Source organism: Bombus flavifrons, chromosome 4 (genome assembly GCF_040668555.2).
Source record: "Bombus flavifrons isolate JBK064 chromosome 4, iyBomFlav1_principal, whole genome shotgun sequence".
NCBI classification, from domain to species: Eukaryota; Metazoa; Arthropoda; class Insecta; order Hymenoptera; family Apidae; genus Bombus; species Bombus flavifrons.
Genome location: NC_138445.1, coordinates 3,387,756 through 3,402,103, shown reverse-complemented (window position 1 = coordinate 3,402,103; position 14,348 = coordinate 3,387,756). Strand labels below are relative to the sequence as shown.

The following is a 14,348-nucleotide window of genomic DNA, read 5'->3' as shown; positions in this document are numbered from 1 at the left end:
CATGGCAATACCATAGACCGGTTCTACCAGATAAGTCTGTATAACCACCATCATGAAAGCAAGTTAAGACACCTACGAATTACACGGTCTTACGGTATATCGCAGGTAAATACCAATGGCGTGTTTTCCTTCGTTGAAAATCTAAACGCAAAACGAGCGCGCTTCCAAGGAATCAATGATCCTTGCAAGTTATGTACTTGCGTACTCTATATAATGACCCACTTAATCTCAAGCTTTAAAGAACGCTGTTTCCTTATAAAGATGTTCTTAACATATTATGAAACAAAGTCACGTTAACGAGACGCTTCATTTGTTATTTTCTTTTAATTAATTCACGTTATTAAACTGTCGCAGTTTAATGACGAATGGGAGCTCCAAGAATTTGCTGAATAATTTTTCTATTTCTTTCCATCTAGATGCTACAATTATATGAAATTTGGAGAAATTGGAATTGAATAGAAAGAGAAATTGGTTTAAAAACTTTACTTTGATTGGAAAAACAAAACAACGATTTAATTTATTTAGTTTTGTTTATTAACGAATTAAGTAGGATCAATAGATATTTTTGTACAATAGCGTTTATACGTTTTCCTGGTAAATATAACAAATCTGTTCTATAACTTTTATTATACGTAGGACATTTTTATTTAAATTATTATAACTATAGTGTACTATAATTTTCATTCATATTGTGCATAAAAAACGTTACAAGAAACTATAGTCTTAAATGAAATTCTAAATTAAGTTGATATATCCATTATTTACTTTATACAATGATACAATTCGATCATCAATTGTACACATAAATGTTATAAGGAAACCGTGAAAGGTATATTGATAAAATCTTTAAATGTGTGATAATGCAGGGAAGGTAAATACTGTTCAGACTAACGGTGTATGTGTTACGATCTTTCCCTATCGTCAACTAATTTCCAGGTCATTTTACATTGGGTCAATAACTCCTTATAATTAATCAGGAAATTTCGATGAAACAGGCAAATAAGTTGAAAATAAAAGAAAATAAGTTGTTGAAAAATGTGATAACTGATAAATAAATAAATAAATGTGATAAATTTATCTTACCGAATCATTTCTCTGTAACAGCCAATATAATATTTATGTATATTTTACGTTACCTAAGCATACAAATATATTAATGAAAGTTGAATTCAAAATAATTGATAATAACACATCGCATAGATAAAACTTACACATCATTAATAAATATTTTTCCAAAGTTTAAATACGATGAATTCATTACACGAAAAGGTTACATTATATACAAAGATAATGGCAAGTCTATTAATGAAAAACTTTTTAAAAATGTTGGTTCAAGGCCTAAATTGTAAAATTTTAAGTGTTTCAATCTATTCATAATTCTTACCGATGCAGCAAGAATATACGATAACAATAATACCTGAGTAATAAAAATTTTGGCCAACAGCGTTCAATACACGTTTTTAATACAAGCGTTACGTACTAACGAGTATCATGTAGTACCGTACAGTATTGTTAGGTACAAACTGGACGAAACTAACGATATGTCATCCGTTTTCTCCTAAAAAATAAAACGTACGAATGAAACAACTCTTGTCAGGAATCGGTTATATAATATAAAACGTTGTAAAAACCACAACTCTACTTCTAATATTTAATTTAATTATTTAACGTATAATATTATAAAAAGAATTCGGTAAAATACACTGACGAAGTGTATAGCGTATTATTACATTAACTCGATTTTTTGTAATTTCCAAGAACTGAAATGTATGCTGACACGTGCATTATAATAATACGATGTAAATAATTTTGAAGAAATACATAACGGAAAAAATATTTCAAAGACTAAGATTATATTCACTGGCGGGATTATAGCTCATTCTATTTTAAGAAATTCGCAAGTTTGAAAATGTAAGCATTCGACAGAGAGTAAAATATTCGTGTCACGTGATAATATACGGCTTACAATAACGTATTTCGTTGAATAGTGTGCGGACTAACACTGAAGATGCACCTGTAACATATGCATTATTACGCTGAACTAGGCCCAAGAGTTGCATAATTGTAATTTTAAATGAAACTCTGCTACATAACTTGTACATGTTTACCGCTTATATAAGTCACCTCTGTACGAGCGACAAGAAAATCCAACGAATTGTTACCGGCTTCTTCGCAGATTCGGATACAGCCTCTCTTACAATACATAAGTACATGTTGTCAGTGAGATGTCAAATTTTACAACCTTATACGAACGAAATAGATTATCTAGGGGGTTATGAGGCTACACACTGGAACATTTAAATAGCAATATCCATTCTTTCAAACACGTTGAAACATAGAATATGTAGCACCGAGGGTTGAAACGATTTGTAAATGCACAATTTTGTTCGCAGCGTACAAAGGACTGACATGCTCTCCGAAGAAACCTGTTACGAACGTACAAATGTATGTATGTCTTTTCGCAGCACTTACCTTCTCCTTCGCTCTGCCTGCATGTTTTTGCACTGTTTTCGCAATCAACGCACCCTTACTTTCAGCCATTTTCTTCACGTTACTTAAAAAACGATGACTTTGTTACTTCTTTCCGCAAAACACTAATTTCAACTTCGAAACCGACGTTACTAGCTTCCACAACGAACCACAACCTAAACGCACGAACGGAAGCGCGGAGAAACACTGAAGACTCGACACGAAACTGCGCGCCGAGCATGAATTACCGCACTTTCACAGGGCGTCGTCTATTGGCAGCACCGTACATGCTCTCGCGTATTTTACCTGTTGATACAGTAGAACAAAGGTAAAGATAGATGAATGAAAAAAATCCAATAGGATTAAAATTCACTTGAAACTAATTTTAGGATACTGAGTCGAAAAATTACTTTAAATATACATTAATTATACAATTGAAAAATTTAGTACGAACTTCTCAAATATTAATTTATTAATCTACCATCCAAATAGATTCTTAAGAATTATAAATTTTATATACGTATACTGTAACGATATAAGTATTTAATTATGTGTATAAGGTTACAATAATGTCAAAGCAAATATACTTATATATATATATATGTATATTAAACGTTATATGAGTAGTATAAACATGTTTATAATACATTTTTATAAATTAATGCACATAAAAATACTCTTTTTTAGATTAAAAACAAAATTAAACCTAAAATATAAAATTGAGTGATACTTTAAATATTTCAACTATTAGTTATATAAATGATTTCAGACACAGAAAGAACGAAAACGTTAAAACAAAATTGTTTTTATTTTGAATATAAAAGTCATAACTATATATAATATTTAAGATTTTAATTATTATGATTTTTATATTCAAAATCAAAATATTTCTTACTGCTTACATCTTCGTTATATGTATATATATAGATGCCATATACATATTACATGAATTACAGAGGAAAATAAAAGAAAAAATAAAATTCTTAATATTTTATATATATAAATATGGATTATATAGAGAGTGGAAAACATATTAATAATATTTATCACACATCATCCTTGATTTGTAAATGATTTTATTAATAAATTATTTTTTCTTATTTTGTGATGAGGATTGCTCGAAATAAACAAACGTTATGATAAAGATCCACTTTAACAACGGAACAGACAGACAATACAGAGATGTAATAAATCTGATAATAGAAGGTGATAGATTCCCTTACGTAAATGGTCTATCCAAAATTGCAATTGACAAAAGTGTATGTGTCGCGGGACGCGCGGGATGTTTAATTATTTATAATTTAACTTTTTAATTATTTATAATTTAACTTTTAATACATCCGCGCGAGCCGCAATTACAAATTGCAGATTGGAAATTTACAGATTTGGACCTGTACATGTCATATACTCATTGTACCTAATATAAATTTGCTTTAGTCTTGGAAAAATTGGATAAGGCCATAACCAAACTGGCGACAAAGAGGCGCCAGATCCTCGACTCTACCATAATTTTTTTCTTATAAAACCGATCTTCTCTTGCACTCTCACTCGCTATTTCACTCCCATCCATACTCACGATCACGTAGTTAATTGGTAGTCCGTCCAGTAATCCACTTGCTACAGTCTCGCCATTAACTACATCGTCTGATCCATCTTTCATTTTTACGCCTATTTCTCGATACTTTATCTTTCCACTCTAATCTAAATTTTGCGTTTCTGACTTTTTTTAAATACAATTCAAAAGTGCGAAAGCGCAAGTGTAAATATTTGTTACTTTTTAAAAATCATAATTGTAATTTAATATTAATAATAATATTAATAATCATTACCCATTAACTTCGCACTTTAATCATCACGAGATGTGTCAGCGCTATGGTAACTTCAGAGACAGAAATTAAAGGTTATTATTGATTTACAGTAATTTTGATTCTTTTCTTTATGTTTAATATCATATTCCAATATTTAGTGACTTGTTGTTACATATAAACAATACACATCCATTAAGTAATGCAATCGTAATAATAAAAAATTCTACGGATTTTCTGATGTAAAAAAACATTTAATCATTGCAACTGAATGCTTGCAACTGTAAACGGGAAGATATTACAATGATGTCATTAATCAAATGAATTTCTCATATTAGAGCATAACACGTAGCACATGGAATGCCCAAAAGTAAATAACAATAATCTTAACAGCCATGTTATGTGCAGCATAATGCCATTATATATAAACACCTGGAACTTAAAATTTACTAAAAATTACAAGAATACCACAATATCAATTGTGTTCTTATATTACTTCACAGTCCTTTCAAGATATCTTGAAAAATATCAAAACTATTTAACTTATATCAAAACAATGAAACACAGAAAATACTAAAATACCATTTATGTGCTAAACTGATTTGTTTTTGTTCATACCAATTATACATTTCAAACACTATTATTATTCTAATAAACGAAATGTACATACTTTTTTTCTTTACTTCCTTATTCTTATGATGTAAATTCCTACCTTACGTCTTTCATAGATATAAGCTCAATGTATGAGCAACATATATTTATCTCTTTATTTTCTGTCCCAAAAATCACAGAGGCATAATGCACCTCAATGTATGGTGTAAACCTGTACAAAAGTTGTTCCTCATTTACTCTATACTTATTCATGGTACAATAATAATGTATTTAAAATGTAACTTATGTAACCTTAGTTAACGATGACTGCATTCCAGCGTGACCAGCCTTTGGCCGACTGGAGCTAACAGACAAATACGCTCCTTCAAGTGTAAAACTCCATTGTTGCCTTTTTCAAGTCATTCAATATGTGATCTTTCACCCACTATGCAACACCACTAATACTCTAACTATATACTCTATATAAAATATCGTTAGTATAACTAAAACGCGCTGTGCCCAGCTGGAATGCAGTCCTATTTTATTCCATCATTATCCTCTTTCATTTTCATTCACATTCCTCTTCTCCATAATGGTAATCGTTTGTTGTTCCACAGACAATTCGTCAGTCAATGATTTACTGATAAATTCACACCACTAACTGTAGTCTGTCATTGGTCGGTCAATTAGGTTGATTCCCAGATGTTCACTCGGCGGCTCAATTATTGTTATTATTTATATGAATTTTACACTCATTCAACAGAATCAGAAGCCTGCTCTTTACAATTCTAGTTTCCTGAGTCTCCCACATCTTCATGTTTCCGCTTCTTACCCCGAGCAGGAGACGACTCTATATAACGCGATAAAAAAGTAATAAAATTTATGGCATTATACTCTACGAAAATTATTTCCTTTTTAAATAACAAGGAAGACTACTTGAGATAGAATGATATAGTTCATTTTAAGGTATTTTATATGACAGTTATAGATAAGTTATAGATAGATGGCAGTTATAATAAAATATTTAAGATAGTAGAATATTTAAGATAGTATTAATATTTCAGTAACAACAATAAAACCAATGGATCTATCTTAATCAAAAAGCTTATTTACCTTCTTCTTCGTCCTGTTCGTCATCTTCATTGTCATCATCTTCTTCTTCTTCTTCTTCATCACAGAGGAAGTCGTCTTCATCACTTTCATCCTATATTATAACGATCAAATAAATGCATCCATTAATCAAAAGTTATGAAAAGCCACAACATTAATAATCATCTTTAAAGTATCTTTAAATTAAAATGCAATTTATAACGAAATTATTACATTTTGTATATAGTAAAAAAGCTAAAGTTTGAAACATGAATAACTTACTTCAAGACCGTCCTTGTATACAGCTTCTAATCCTACATCACCCTCCTCAAAGACAAATTCTTCCTCATCTGAAACTAGAAAGTTATATATTTGTAATTAAAACATAAATCTCTTTGTTCACTTTGTTTTGTTTTGTTATTTTAATAAATGTTTAACTTAATTTTCATCTTTTAACTAACCTTCCTCACTATCTTCTTCATTAGCATCTCCATCTCCATCTTCATTTCCATTTACTTCATCATCCTCCCCTTCACTGTCATCTACTTCACAATCGTCTGTATCAAATCTATATAACATAATATTTTTAAATTTACCTTTTAATGCATTAGCAAAAAACAAACCAGACAAATGAAACAATTCTCTAGCATTACATACCCATCAAGACATCGAAGGCTGGGAATAAGGCTAAAAACTTTCTCTCTATAATTGTCCAAATTTGTCACTTCATTATTAAAGAGATCCAAATTTTTTAAATTTTTAAACTCCTTCTGCAAAGAAAAACAATTTTTAATATATCTATTGATACTTACAAAAAGCATATATATATATAATCCTATATATATATAGGATTGAAATAATAAAACTTACTAAAGGTTGAAGTGTATCAAGATCTTTGATCTTATTTCCACTAAGATTGAGATGAGTTAACTTGGGACTTGACTGAAGAAGATTTAAACCTCCAGAAATTCTGTTGTCACTAAGTTCCAGCTATAAAAAATAATAGTAATTTGTATTGATTTCAATTCATCTTTTATATTCAACATTACATTTTATTTAAAATATAAAATGTGCCACTATATGTTATTCTTAAAAGTTTGCAAGAAATAAATACTTTGTACATTACATTTAAGATAACAATAATAGATATGCTTTTTGCTTACCTTTTTAAGGCTTGACAACTTCGGAAAGCCTTTTAGACTGGTAAGACCCACATTGATGAGACTTAGTGATTCTAATGCAACAAATTCATCTGTCAGACCTACTATATGCGTACTCCGACAATTGTCAAGAACAAGTTCTTTGATCTGAAAAAATAATAACTTTTTATAAGTATCGTACTAAAGTACAAGAGCAGGTAAATTACAAATATTACAAAAATAGTATATCATATTCTATTCATAATTGTACCACAGATACCATATGTCTCCGTTTATTGAAAATAAATGTGTATAACGATATTTTACAATAAACGTAACTTTATATACAAATGATAAAAGCCAAAAATAAATAAAAATTTCCTAATTAGAATTAATAAATTTCTATGTATGTAGTTTCTGCATTAACCACTTAATTTAATAAATTGTACAAAGATTAGTGAAATAATGAATATCAAAGATTAAGGAACAGCTTTGGTTACAGAAACTGTCCGTATAAACAACGAGACTATTGCATTCTTAATTACATTTGTAAGCTCAGTATATAGTGAAGGCGTGAATACGAAAAGTTGGTGGTATATGAAAAAAGTAATAGTCGCTAAAATTCAAACGAACGATAAGCTTTCGCGGGAGATGGGCTATTTTATTGATCGGAGAAAGAGAAAGGTGAAGAGAGAGGGGAGATAGAAAGGAGACAGGAGAAACAGGGAGGGGAAGTGTGAGGGGGCGCCCGGGATACAGGGGTGATGGTAGTAGAGTGCACGACGCGTCTTGTTTAGCGGCATCAGAAAAGCCGGCAAGCGATAAGTACTGACTGCGGCACGCGACAAGCGAATCCGAGTAGTTTCAAGTTCTAATGTTATCGAAATTCATTTCTTATCGCAAATTGAAATAAATTTCGATACAATTCGTTTTATCTAAAATTTGAAATTGCATATTAAAAATATAATTACTCTATATTCTATTTACTATAATATAATCGTCTGAAACAATTTTACATAGTAAACGAAAAAAAAAAAAATTGTTAATCGCTACTTCATAAAATTCGAATAAAATTCTGAATAAAGCCGAATATATCGCTGCGTAGCAAATTTTAGTGACGACAAACCGCTTTCACGCGAAGCCTCGTCGCATGTCCTTATCTTAGATTCACTGCCCGACATTCCGACCGGCCGGCTGATTGGCTGCGCCGTGCGTTGCACTGATCGTAGTGGAAGCGTTTACGAGAAGTTGTCGTGGCTTATAGGAGCGGATCAATGACAGCTACAAGTTAACTAAGAGATGGATAGAAGGAAATATTTGATGAAATTTTGAGATTAAATTAATTTAAAAAAACATATGTTCTTATTTCATAGAAAATAGTTAACAGATTGTTTGATATGTACGTTAAAATGATAATCTGAAATGCAAAATTCTTAAAATAGTATAAAGAAAAGAAATTTCTATATAATGAAACTTTTAAAAATTGAAATAAAATCGTATTTTCGTATCGTTGATAATAATTTGCAGTTTATTTTTCCTAATATGTTTAAATCGATTATTAATAAGAAATATATTTACTATTGTTAATATCCATATTTAAATTAAACTGAAAAACTGTTTTTGAAAAAGATTAAGAACGATATTAAGAAATTTCACTTGATATTAATGAAACATGATATATGAAATCGTGTTGCTTTTTATGGAACAGCTCATAAAATAGTAGCTACGGCACTGTTGAATAAACTGCATCGCAACGCCGGTGGTTAACGTGATGCAAACGCCCACGCATATGTATTATACTCTAATGTATCGAAAAATCTAGATAATGGTGTCGAGTGTTGCTCAATTGTTATAATGAAATTCGTAATGCAAAGTAAAGATGTGAAAAATAGTTATTTTGATTTTTTTACTGCTCGAGAACGTACGCGTGTCAGTTGGTGACAGAGTGGACTCGTCCAAGATGGCTGCACAGTGATCAGTAATACGCCATAAGACATTATCGGAGATTAGATACATAAGAAACCTTATGATCGGTTCAGCATCGTTCGTATACATTTTAATGGCTGAAAATAATCTTAGAACATATGCTATCTTACAAAATGTAGACAAATCTAATTGTCAATAAGAATACACTCGCGCGCACCGGAAGACAATGGCGACGTTCACTCGCACGCGCATCTCATGGCAGCACCTCATGGCACGCACAACTCTTCCCGCTGATAATTGATTTACATAATATACTTTTACCACTTGTGAAAAAATATGTAGACCGTGTAAAATATGGTACGGATTAAAAAAAAAATGTCACGATGTTAATTTAACAATTCCAATTACGTTTATATGTATATCTAAACCTATATTAAAGGCGATGTAAAAGAATATTTATTGTTAAGAAAATTGTAGCGTAAAATACGATTCACGATTTATTGCTTTTTCAAGCCAGATTGCATGTAATAGATATACCTTTCGAGTTTTACACGGTAGTTTATAAATAGTGTCACATTTTACATTAATTATATTCGGTTTTCGACTCATATATTAACTACAATTCCAATTTTGTCATGAAAGAAACAAATCAACTGATATACGTAGTATCTGTAACGAAGAAATGAATTACGATGCAAAATACAATCTTCGGTTCTTATTGTCTGGTAAATTCTTTCAAGTTCAAGTTTCCATTTGACCTTGGTGGATTTAACGTTCTTGGAATACCGAAAATCGCGGTCAAAGGACTGTTAAGTTCTGACATAATACTTTATGTGTAAGCACCCGTAACTTGTCAGCAGATGCATATGAGGTTGCATATGTTTCGAAATTCGTTCGAAAGGGGCACCATCTTGTCAAAGCCTTTTTGTACTTCACTATTGCGTTGTACATAAGATCAACGAAGAAGCACATTGCTAATGATATTGTAATATATTTGAAACAAACAATTTTCTAAAATGCCGTATAAACGATCTGCTACGACGTGGTTGCCTCTGTTAATAGGAACACACGTACGATGCACGGTAGTTTAAAAAGAGAGGCTCCTAGAGACAGCCACGCCACGCTATAATTTGATCACTCGACTTGCGTATAACATGGCATTTTAAATAAGAAACGATTATGTTTGAAATTACTTGATTCTCTCAAAGAAATTTATCGATTATGGAAACGTACAAATAATACAGTACTATATTAATAGAGGAACTTTCTAAAAAAAACAACGTTATTTTCACACATTTTTCAAAATATTTTTAAGATAAATCTGTTATAGAAAAATTATTACACGAAAAATCGTCTAGAAAATATTTTGTCGAATTTATTTTAACGTTCTAATTGAGAAACGCGTGTTTATACAACATTAGAACCTAAATACAAAAAATTAATTTCTCTTTAAAATTAATAATAGAAAGGTATGCTAGAAATTTTTTAATTCGAATACTTGTTTTCCAGAAGAAAAATTTCAGAAATATAGAACTGATTAATTACGAAATTATTGAATACGTTTTTAAAAATTAATTAATTATTGGTCCTGTAACCGAGGCAAACTATGTTATGAAAATAACAATGGAGTTACTACCCGTTTAGATGCTTAATATTTGCGTAAATATTTTTTGTTCAACTTCCTCAAATTGATCGAAATAAGCACAAAAAATCAGCCATTGCAAAGAGCAATATCTCCATTGATTAAACATGTTTTACTTTCTATGCCAACGACGCTAATTCTACGATGTATTACATCACAAATCAGCAAGATGTAGTATATATAATAGTATAATACTATAGGTTTTATAGTAAATAAAATAATTCAAGTTCAAATGTATTTAGCTGCGGGTTGTATAGTGCTTTCTCTATGAACGTAATAACATCTGCGGCGCGATAAGGGACACTTCGTAATTCAATAGAAAGCTCCGTACGCTAGAAAAACTTGAGAAAATTTGATAAACGATTGGTTGATCAACTATTCGTTGAATTCAGAGAACCAATCAGCTTTCGAGTTTCTCAATTTTCCAGCTTATACGATACAACTGGCAACTCGGAATCTTTCCTAACTGTATCAGTTTCTTCAAATTTTCCGGGAATCTGGTAAAAAGACACACGCGATAACAGAGTACGAACTCGAAATAAAATATCGGGACGAAGAGAGGGAAGCAATAGGAGAAAACGCGTCATGTCGAGAGACGAAGTAATGAAAAATGAAGGAGACAGGCCGTTTAAGCGAACCACGCCATGCCTGTTACTCTTGTGGTAATCGTAGCATCTCGTGTCGGCATCGAGAACACGTCTTCTTGCCCGATAAATCGTCGGAGCCACGCGGTCACCGTCAAGAAATCCGAGTTCTCGTGCGTCTTCGAGAAGCCAGTGGCGTGCCGCAGAGCGAGTGCGTGGTGTCGGTGTCGCGCGAGGGAACACAATTCTCTCTCTGCACCCGCTCTCAGACCTGTACACGATAGAACACCAAGCACGCAACAACCCGCTGTATCGGTCTCGTGTCGAGCAAAGCAGTACAATAAAATAAAGTGGGGTTCGGCTTACTTCACCGGGGTTCCTTCCCCGTTTTTCGAGCTCTATTCGTTTCTCCATGGCCGGCAAACCCGTTTCTAACTCCGTACACAGATCACTACACTTTCCTGCGTCGCAACAACTCGTCGCAACCTTGCTTTCAAACCGGGAATATGACGGACGGACCACGGTCGGTCACTAGTCGGACAGAGCCACCACCGTACCGAGGAGCCAACCCAACGGCAGTTCGATTCTGGCCTAGGCCCTATGCTCGCTACACTCGACTCACCGGACTGGCGGGGCCCCCACACAATAACAACCCACGAGGCGGGAAACGAAACACATGTCTGGCACTACTTTCGAAGCGACCAATCCCGTTCTTTTGTTCGCTCACGGTACTGATCGACCTGACATCTCGCGGCCTTTTACGCAACTTCACTTTAGCGCGCCTAAATTCATTTCCTTTATATATCTAATTAGACTGAAAGAATTTTCATTCATACAACTCTCCAACGCTTTTCTATTTAAACGTTCGTTCCTTTATTAATCAATCCAGATACTCAATTTCAGGGCTAATACACAAATTGTCTCTTTTTTATTAATGATGGAAGAATTTGGTAGTTTGCACCCGTTACCGCAATCATTTTGAAGCTTCCGGCGCTCGTGTTAGACTATGAGATTCCTTATGCTTACTTTATTTTACGTAACGTCACCTAAGAAAATCCGACGTAATTCTATGTGCAATTGACAATTTGGTGTTGGAATGAACCGATGCTCTTTATTCTAGTATCCATTAATATTAACTGATATTAAACAATTGCATATGCGAGATATCGAACTTGACATCGAAATTCATATATCGATAAGACGAAACAATTTGAAATACTTTCTCTTATTTAATATTCAATTTATTGCTATTTACTATTTTTATTACATATTAATTTTTTTGTAGAATATACACACACGGCAAATTAATAATAACAATTGTGATTACAGTGTATAATATTATTAAAAGGTTTGATTTAATATACATATAATTTATATATGAAATTTGTATTATCAAGAAAATATAAATTTAGAATTTCATATATTGCGTACAATTTTTATATTTTTTATGTTTATTATATTTTTTTTATAATTTTTTGTAATATCGATATCATTAATACTATATCATTTAAATATATAGACATTATATAAATATGACTTTTTAAAATTTATTACTATTAAGAGTCGTTAGATATTTTTAATAATATAATTTTCATTATAATTTAATCGTACAACATAGTTATTTTAAAATGCAATACGGACAATTAAATACTGATTAAAGATAATAAACATATAACCTCATAACAGAACAAGGAGTTTGTTTATGATATAGTATGTTTCGATATAATATTTTTAATCAAGTCGTGATATCTATGTTTGATGCTCAAGTGATCCGCCCCTGCAGGTGTAGAATCCGTGAAGGGTTGAGATCAATATGCGCTCATTGATTGCACTGTAGCTGCGCTGCGTCGGCCTCGTAGAATTTGTCTTCTTTGTAGCACTAAACATTGAGCATGTACCTACCTACTTGCTTGGTTAGATCTCAACGTGCACCTTTCACCGTGTGCACAACTGAATTACAAGATTAGAATAAACGCGTTATACGATGCCACGTAATGTCTTTCCCGTCGATACAGCCTCTTGTTATAAAATTTCGTGATAAGCAGGCGAGTTCGATAATAATTTCGAAACTACCTGTTTCATCGACCACCATACGTTATGTACAAACAAAATTCATGTAAGTTTAATGCATCTTACAACTTTAGTGATGCTAATATTTATCAAAGGAGACAAAAGTTTTGTTGAAAATTTTTTTTAAATAGTTCAAGTAGTTATTTATTTCAATTGATACTATTTTTTTGAATTATCATTTACCTTATATCCACGTACGAAAAAATTATATTAAAGTTTAATATTAAAATAATAGTGTTAAAGTCAGTGTTCTCGTGTGTTTTATCACATGTGTGGATAGGTTTCGTATATTATACGCTTATATTTATGTATGTATATGCATGATTATAGATTTAAATGATATGTGTTCCAACTAATTCATAAATTAATTAATTATCATAAAATAATTACAAAGTATTATATTGTTTTATAAAGTTTTATAAAATATTCCCATTGTTTATCTGCTTTTATTCGAAAACATATGAAAACATATCCTATATATGGTGATTCTATAACACAGAAAATATTTCTAATCCTTCATTGATTGTGTAGAATACAGATTGTATATTAGTTACATATAAATTATTATTTGTATTAGCCTAATTGTATTTATTGGAAATAAAATAATATTGTTAACAAAATTGTTTATATAAAAGATGGTCTTCATGGATGTTAATTAAGCATTTTAATTTTTTTGATTACTCGTATTTTATCGATATATTTTGATAGTGCATTATATTGCTTTTTATCTCTGCTCTTACTTTATTGACTTCTTTTAGTACATCGGAAATTAGAGAACTAAGATAACAACAATTATACTTTACTTATATCGATTGTACATGTATCATAGTGTACATTGCACGGCCAATCAAATTACTAGTTATAAATAAACATGGCTCTCTTTCTTTAGTCCGTTTTCGTCCTCTGCGCAGTGTCAAGAGCATATTGAATACATATGTATATTATATGTTTCCGTACGGATTACACAGTCCCTTATTATGATTATTCTGGCAATATATGATATTGAATGTAATCTATGAAGTAATAAAAATGT

At 31.5% G+C, this 14,348-nt stretch overlaps 2 protein-coding genes across 6 annotated transcripts in view; both read right to left on the bottom strand.

Moving 5' to 3' along the window:
- Positions 1-2,686, bottom strand: part of Amph (amphiphysin) — a 136,511-nt gene extending 133,825 nt beyond the window's left edge. For all 4 annotated transcript variants that reach the window (XM_069112198.1, XM_069112199.1, XM_069112200.1 and 1 more), the window contains exon 1: positions 2,473-2,686. In XM_069112198.1, the coding sequence (XP_068968299.1) occupies positions 2,473-2,541 (69 nt within the window). In that variant the 5' untranslated portion in view covers positions 2,542-2,686. The remainder of the gene's footprint in view (positions 1-2,472) is intronic.
- Positions 2,687-3,528: 842 nt separating this feature from the next.
- Mapmodulin (acidic leucine-rich nuclear phosphoprotein 32 mapmodulin) lies at positions 3,529-11,906 on the bottom strand. 2 transcript variants are annotated; one of them, XM_069110915.1, is made up of 8 exons: positions 11,612-11,906; positions 7,118-7,261; positions 6,825-6,944; positions 6,612-6,724; positions 6,416-6,522; positions 6,237-6,310; positions 5,979-6,069; positions 3,529-5,715 (listed from the first exon to the last, which is right to left on the bottom strand). In XM_069110915.1, the coding sequence occupies exons 1-8, from the start codon at positions 11,657-11,659 to the stop codon at positions 5,654-5,656; spliced, it is 759 nt and encodes a 252-aa protein (XP_068967016.1). In that variant the 5' UTR covers positions 11,660-11,906; the 3' UTR covers positions 3,529-5,653. The 2 variants fall into 2 exon arrangements, with proteins under 2 accessions (XP_068967016.1, XP_068967015.1); XM_069110914.1 differs by lacking the exon at positions 11,612-11,906 and adding an exon at positions 9,019-10,171.
- Between the last annotated feature and the right edge of the window lie 2,442 nt (positions 11,907-14,348).

Excerpts from the sequence above, each read along its gene's own strand:
- Mapmodulin (XM_069110914.1), bottom strand. The coding sequence starts at position 9,090 with ATGTCTTATGGCGTATTACTGATCACTGTGCAGCCATCTTGGACGAGT. Across the intron at positions 7,262-9,018 it reads TCTGTCACCAACTGACACGC|ATCAAAGAACTTGTTCTTGA; the intron begins GTACGTTCTCGA and ends TTATTTTTTCAG. Across the intron at positions 5,716-5,978 it reads CGAACAGGACGAAGAAGAAG|AGTCGTCTCCTGCTCGGGGT; the intron begins GTAAATAAGCTT and ends CGCGTTATATAG.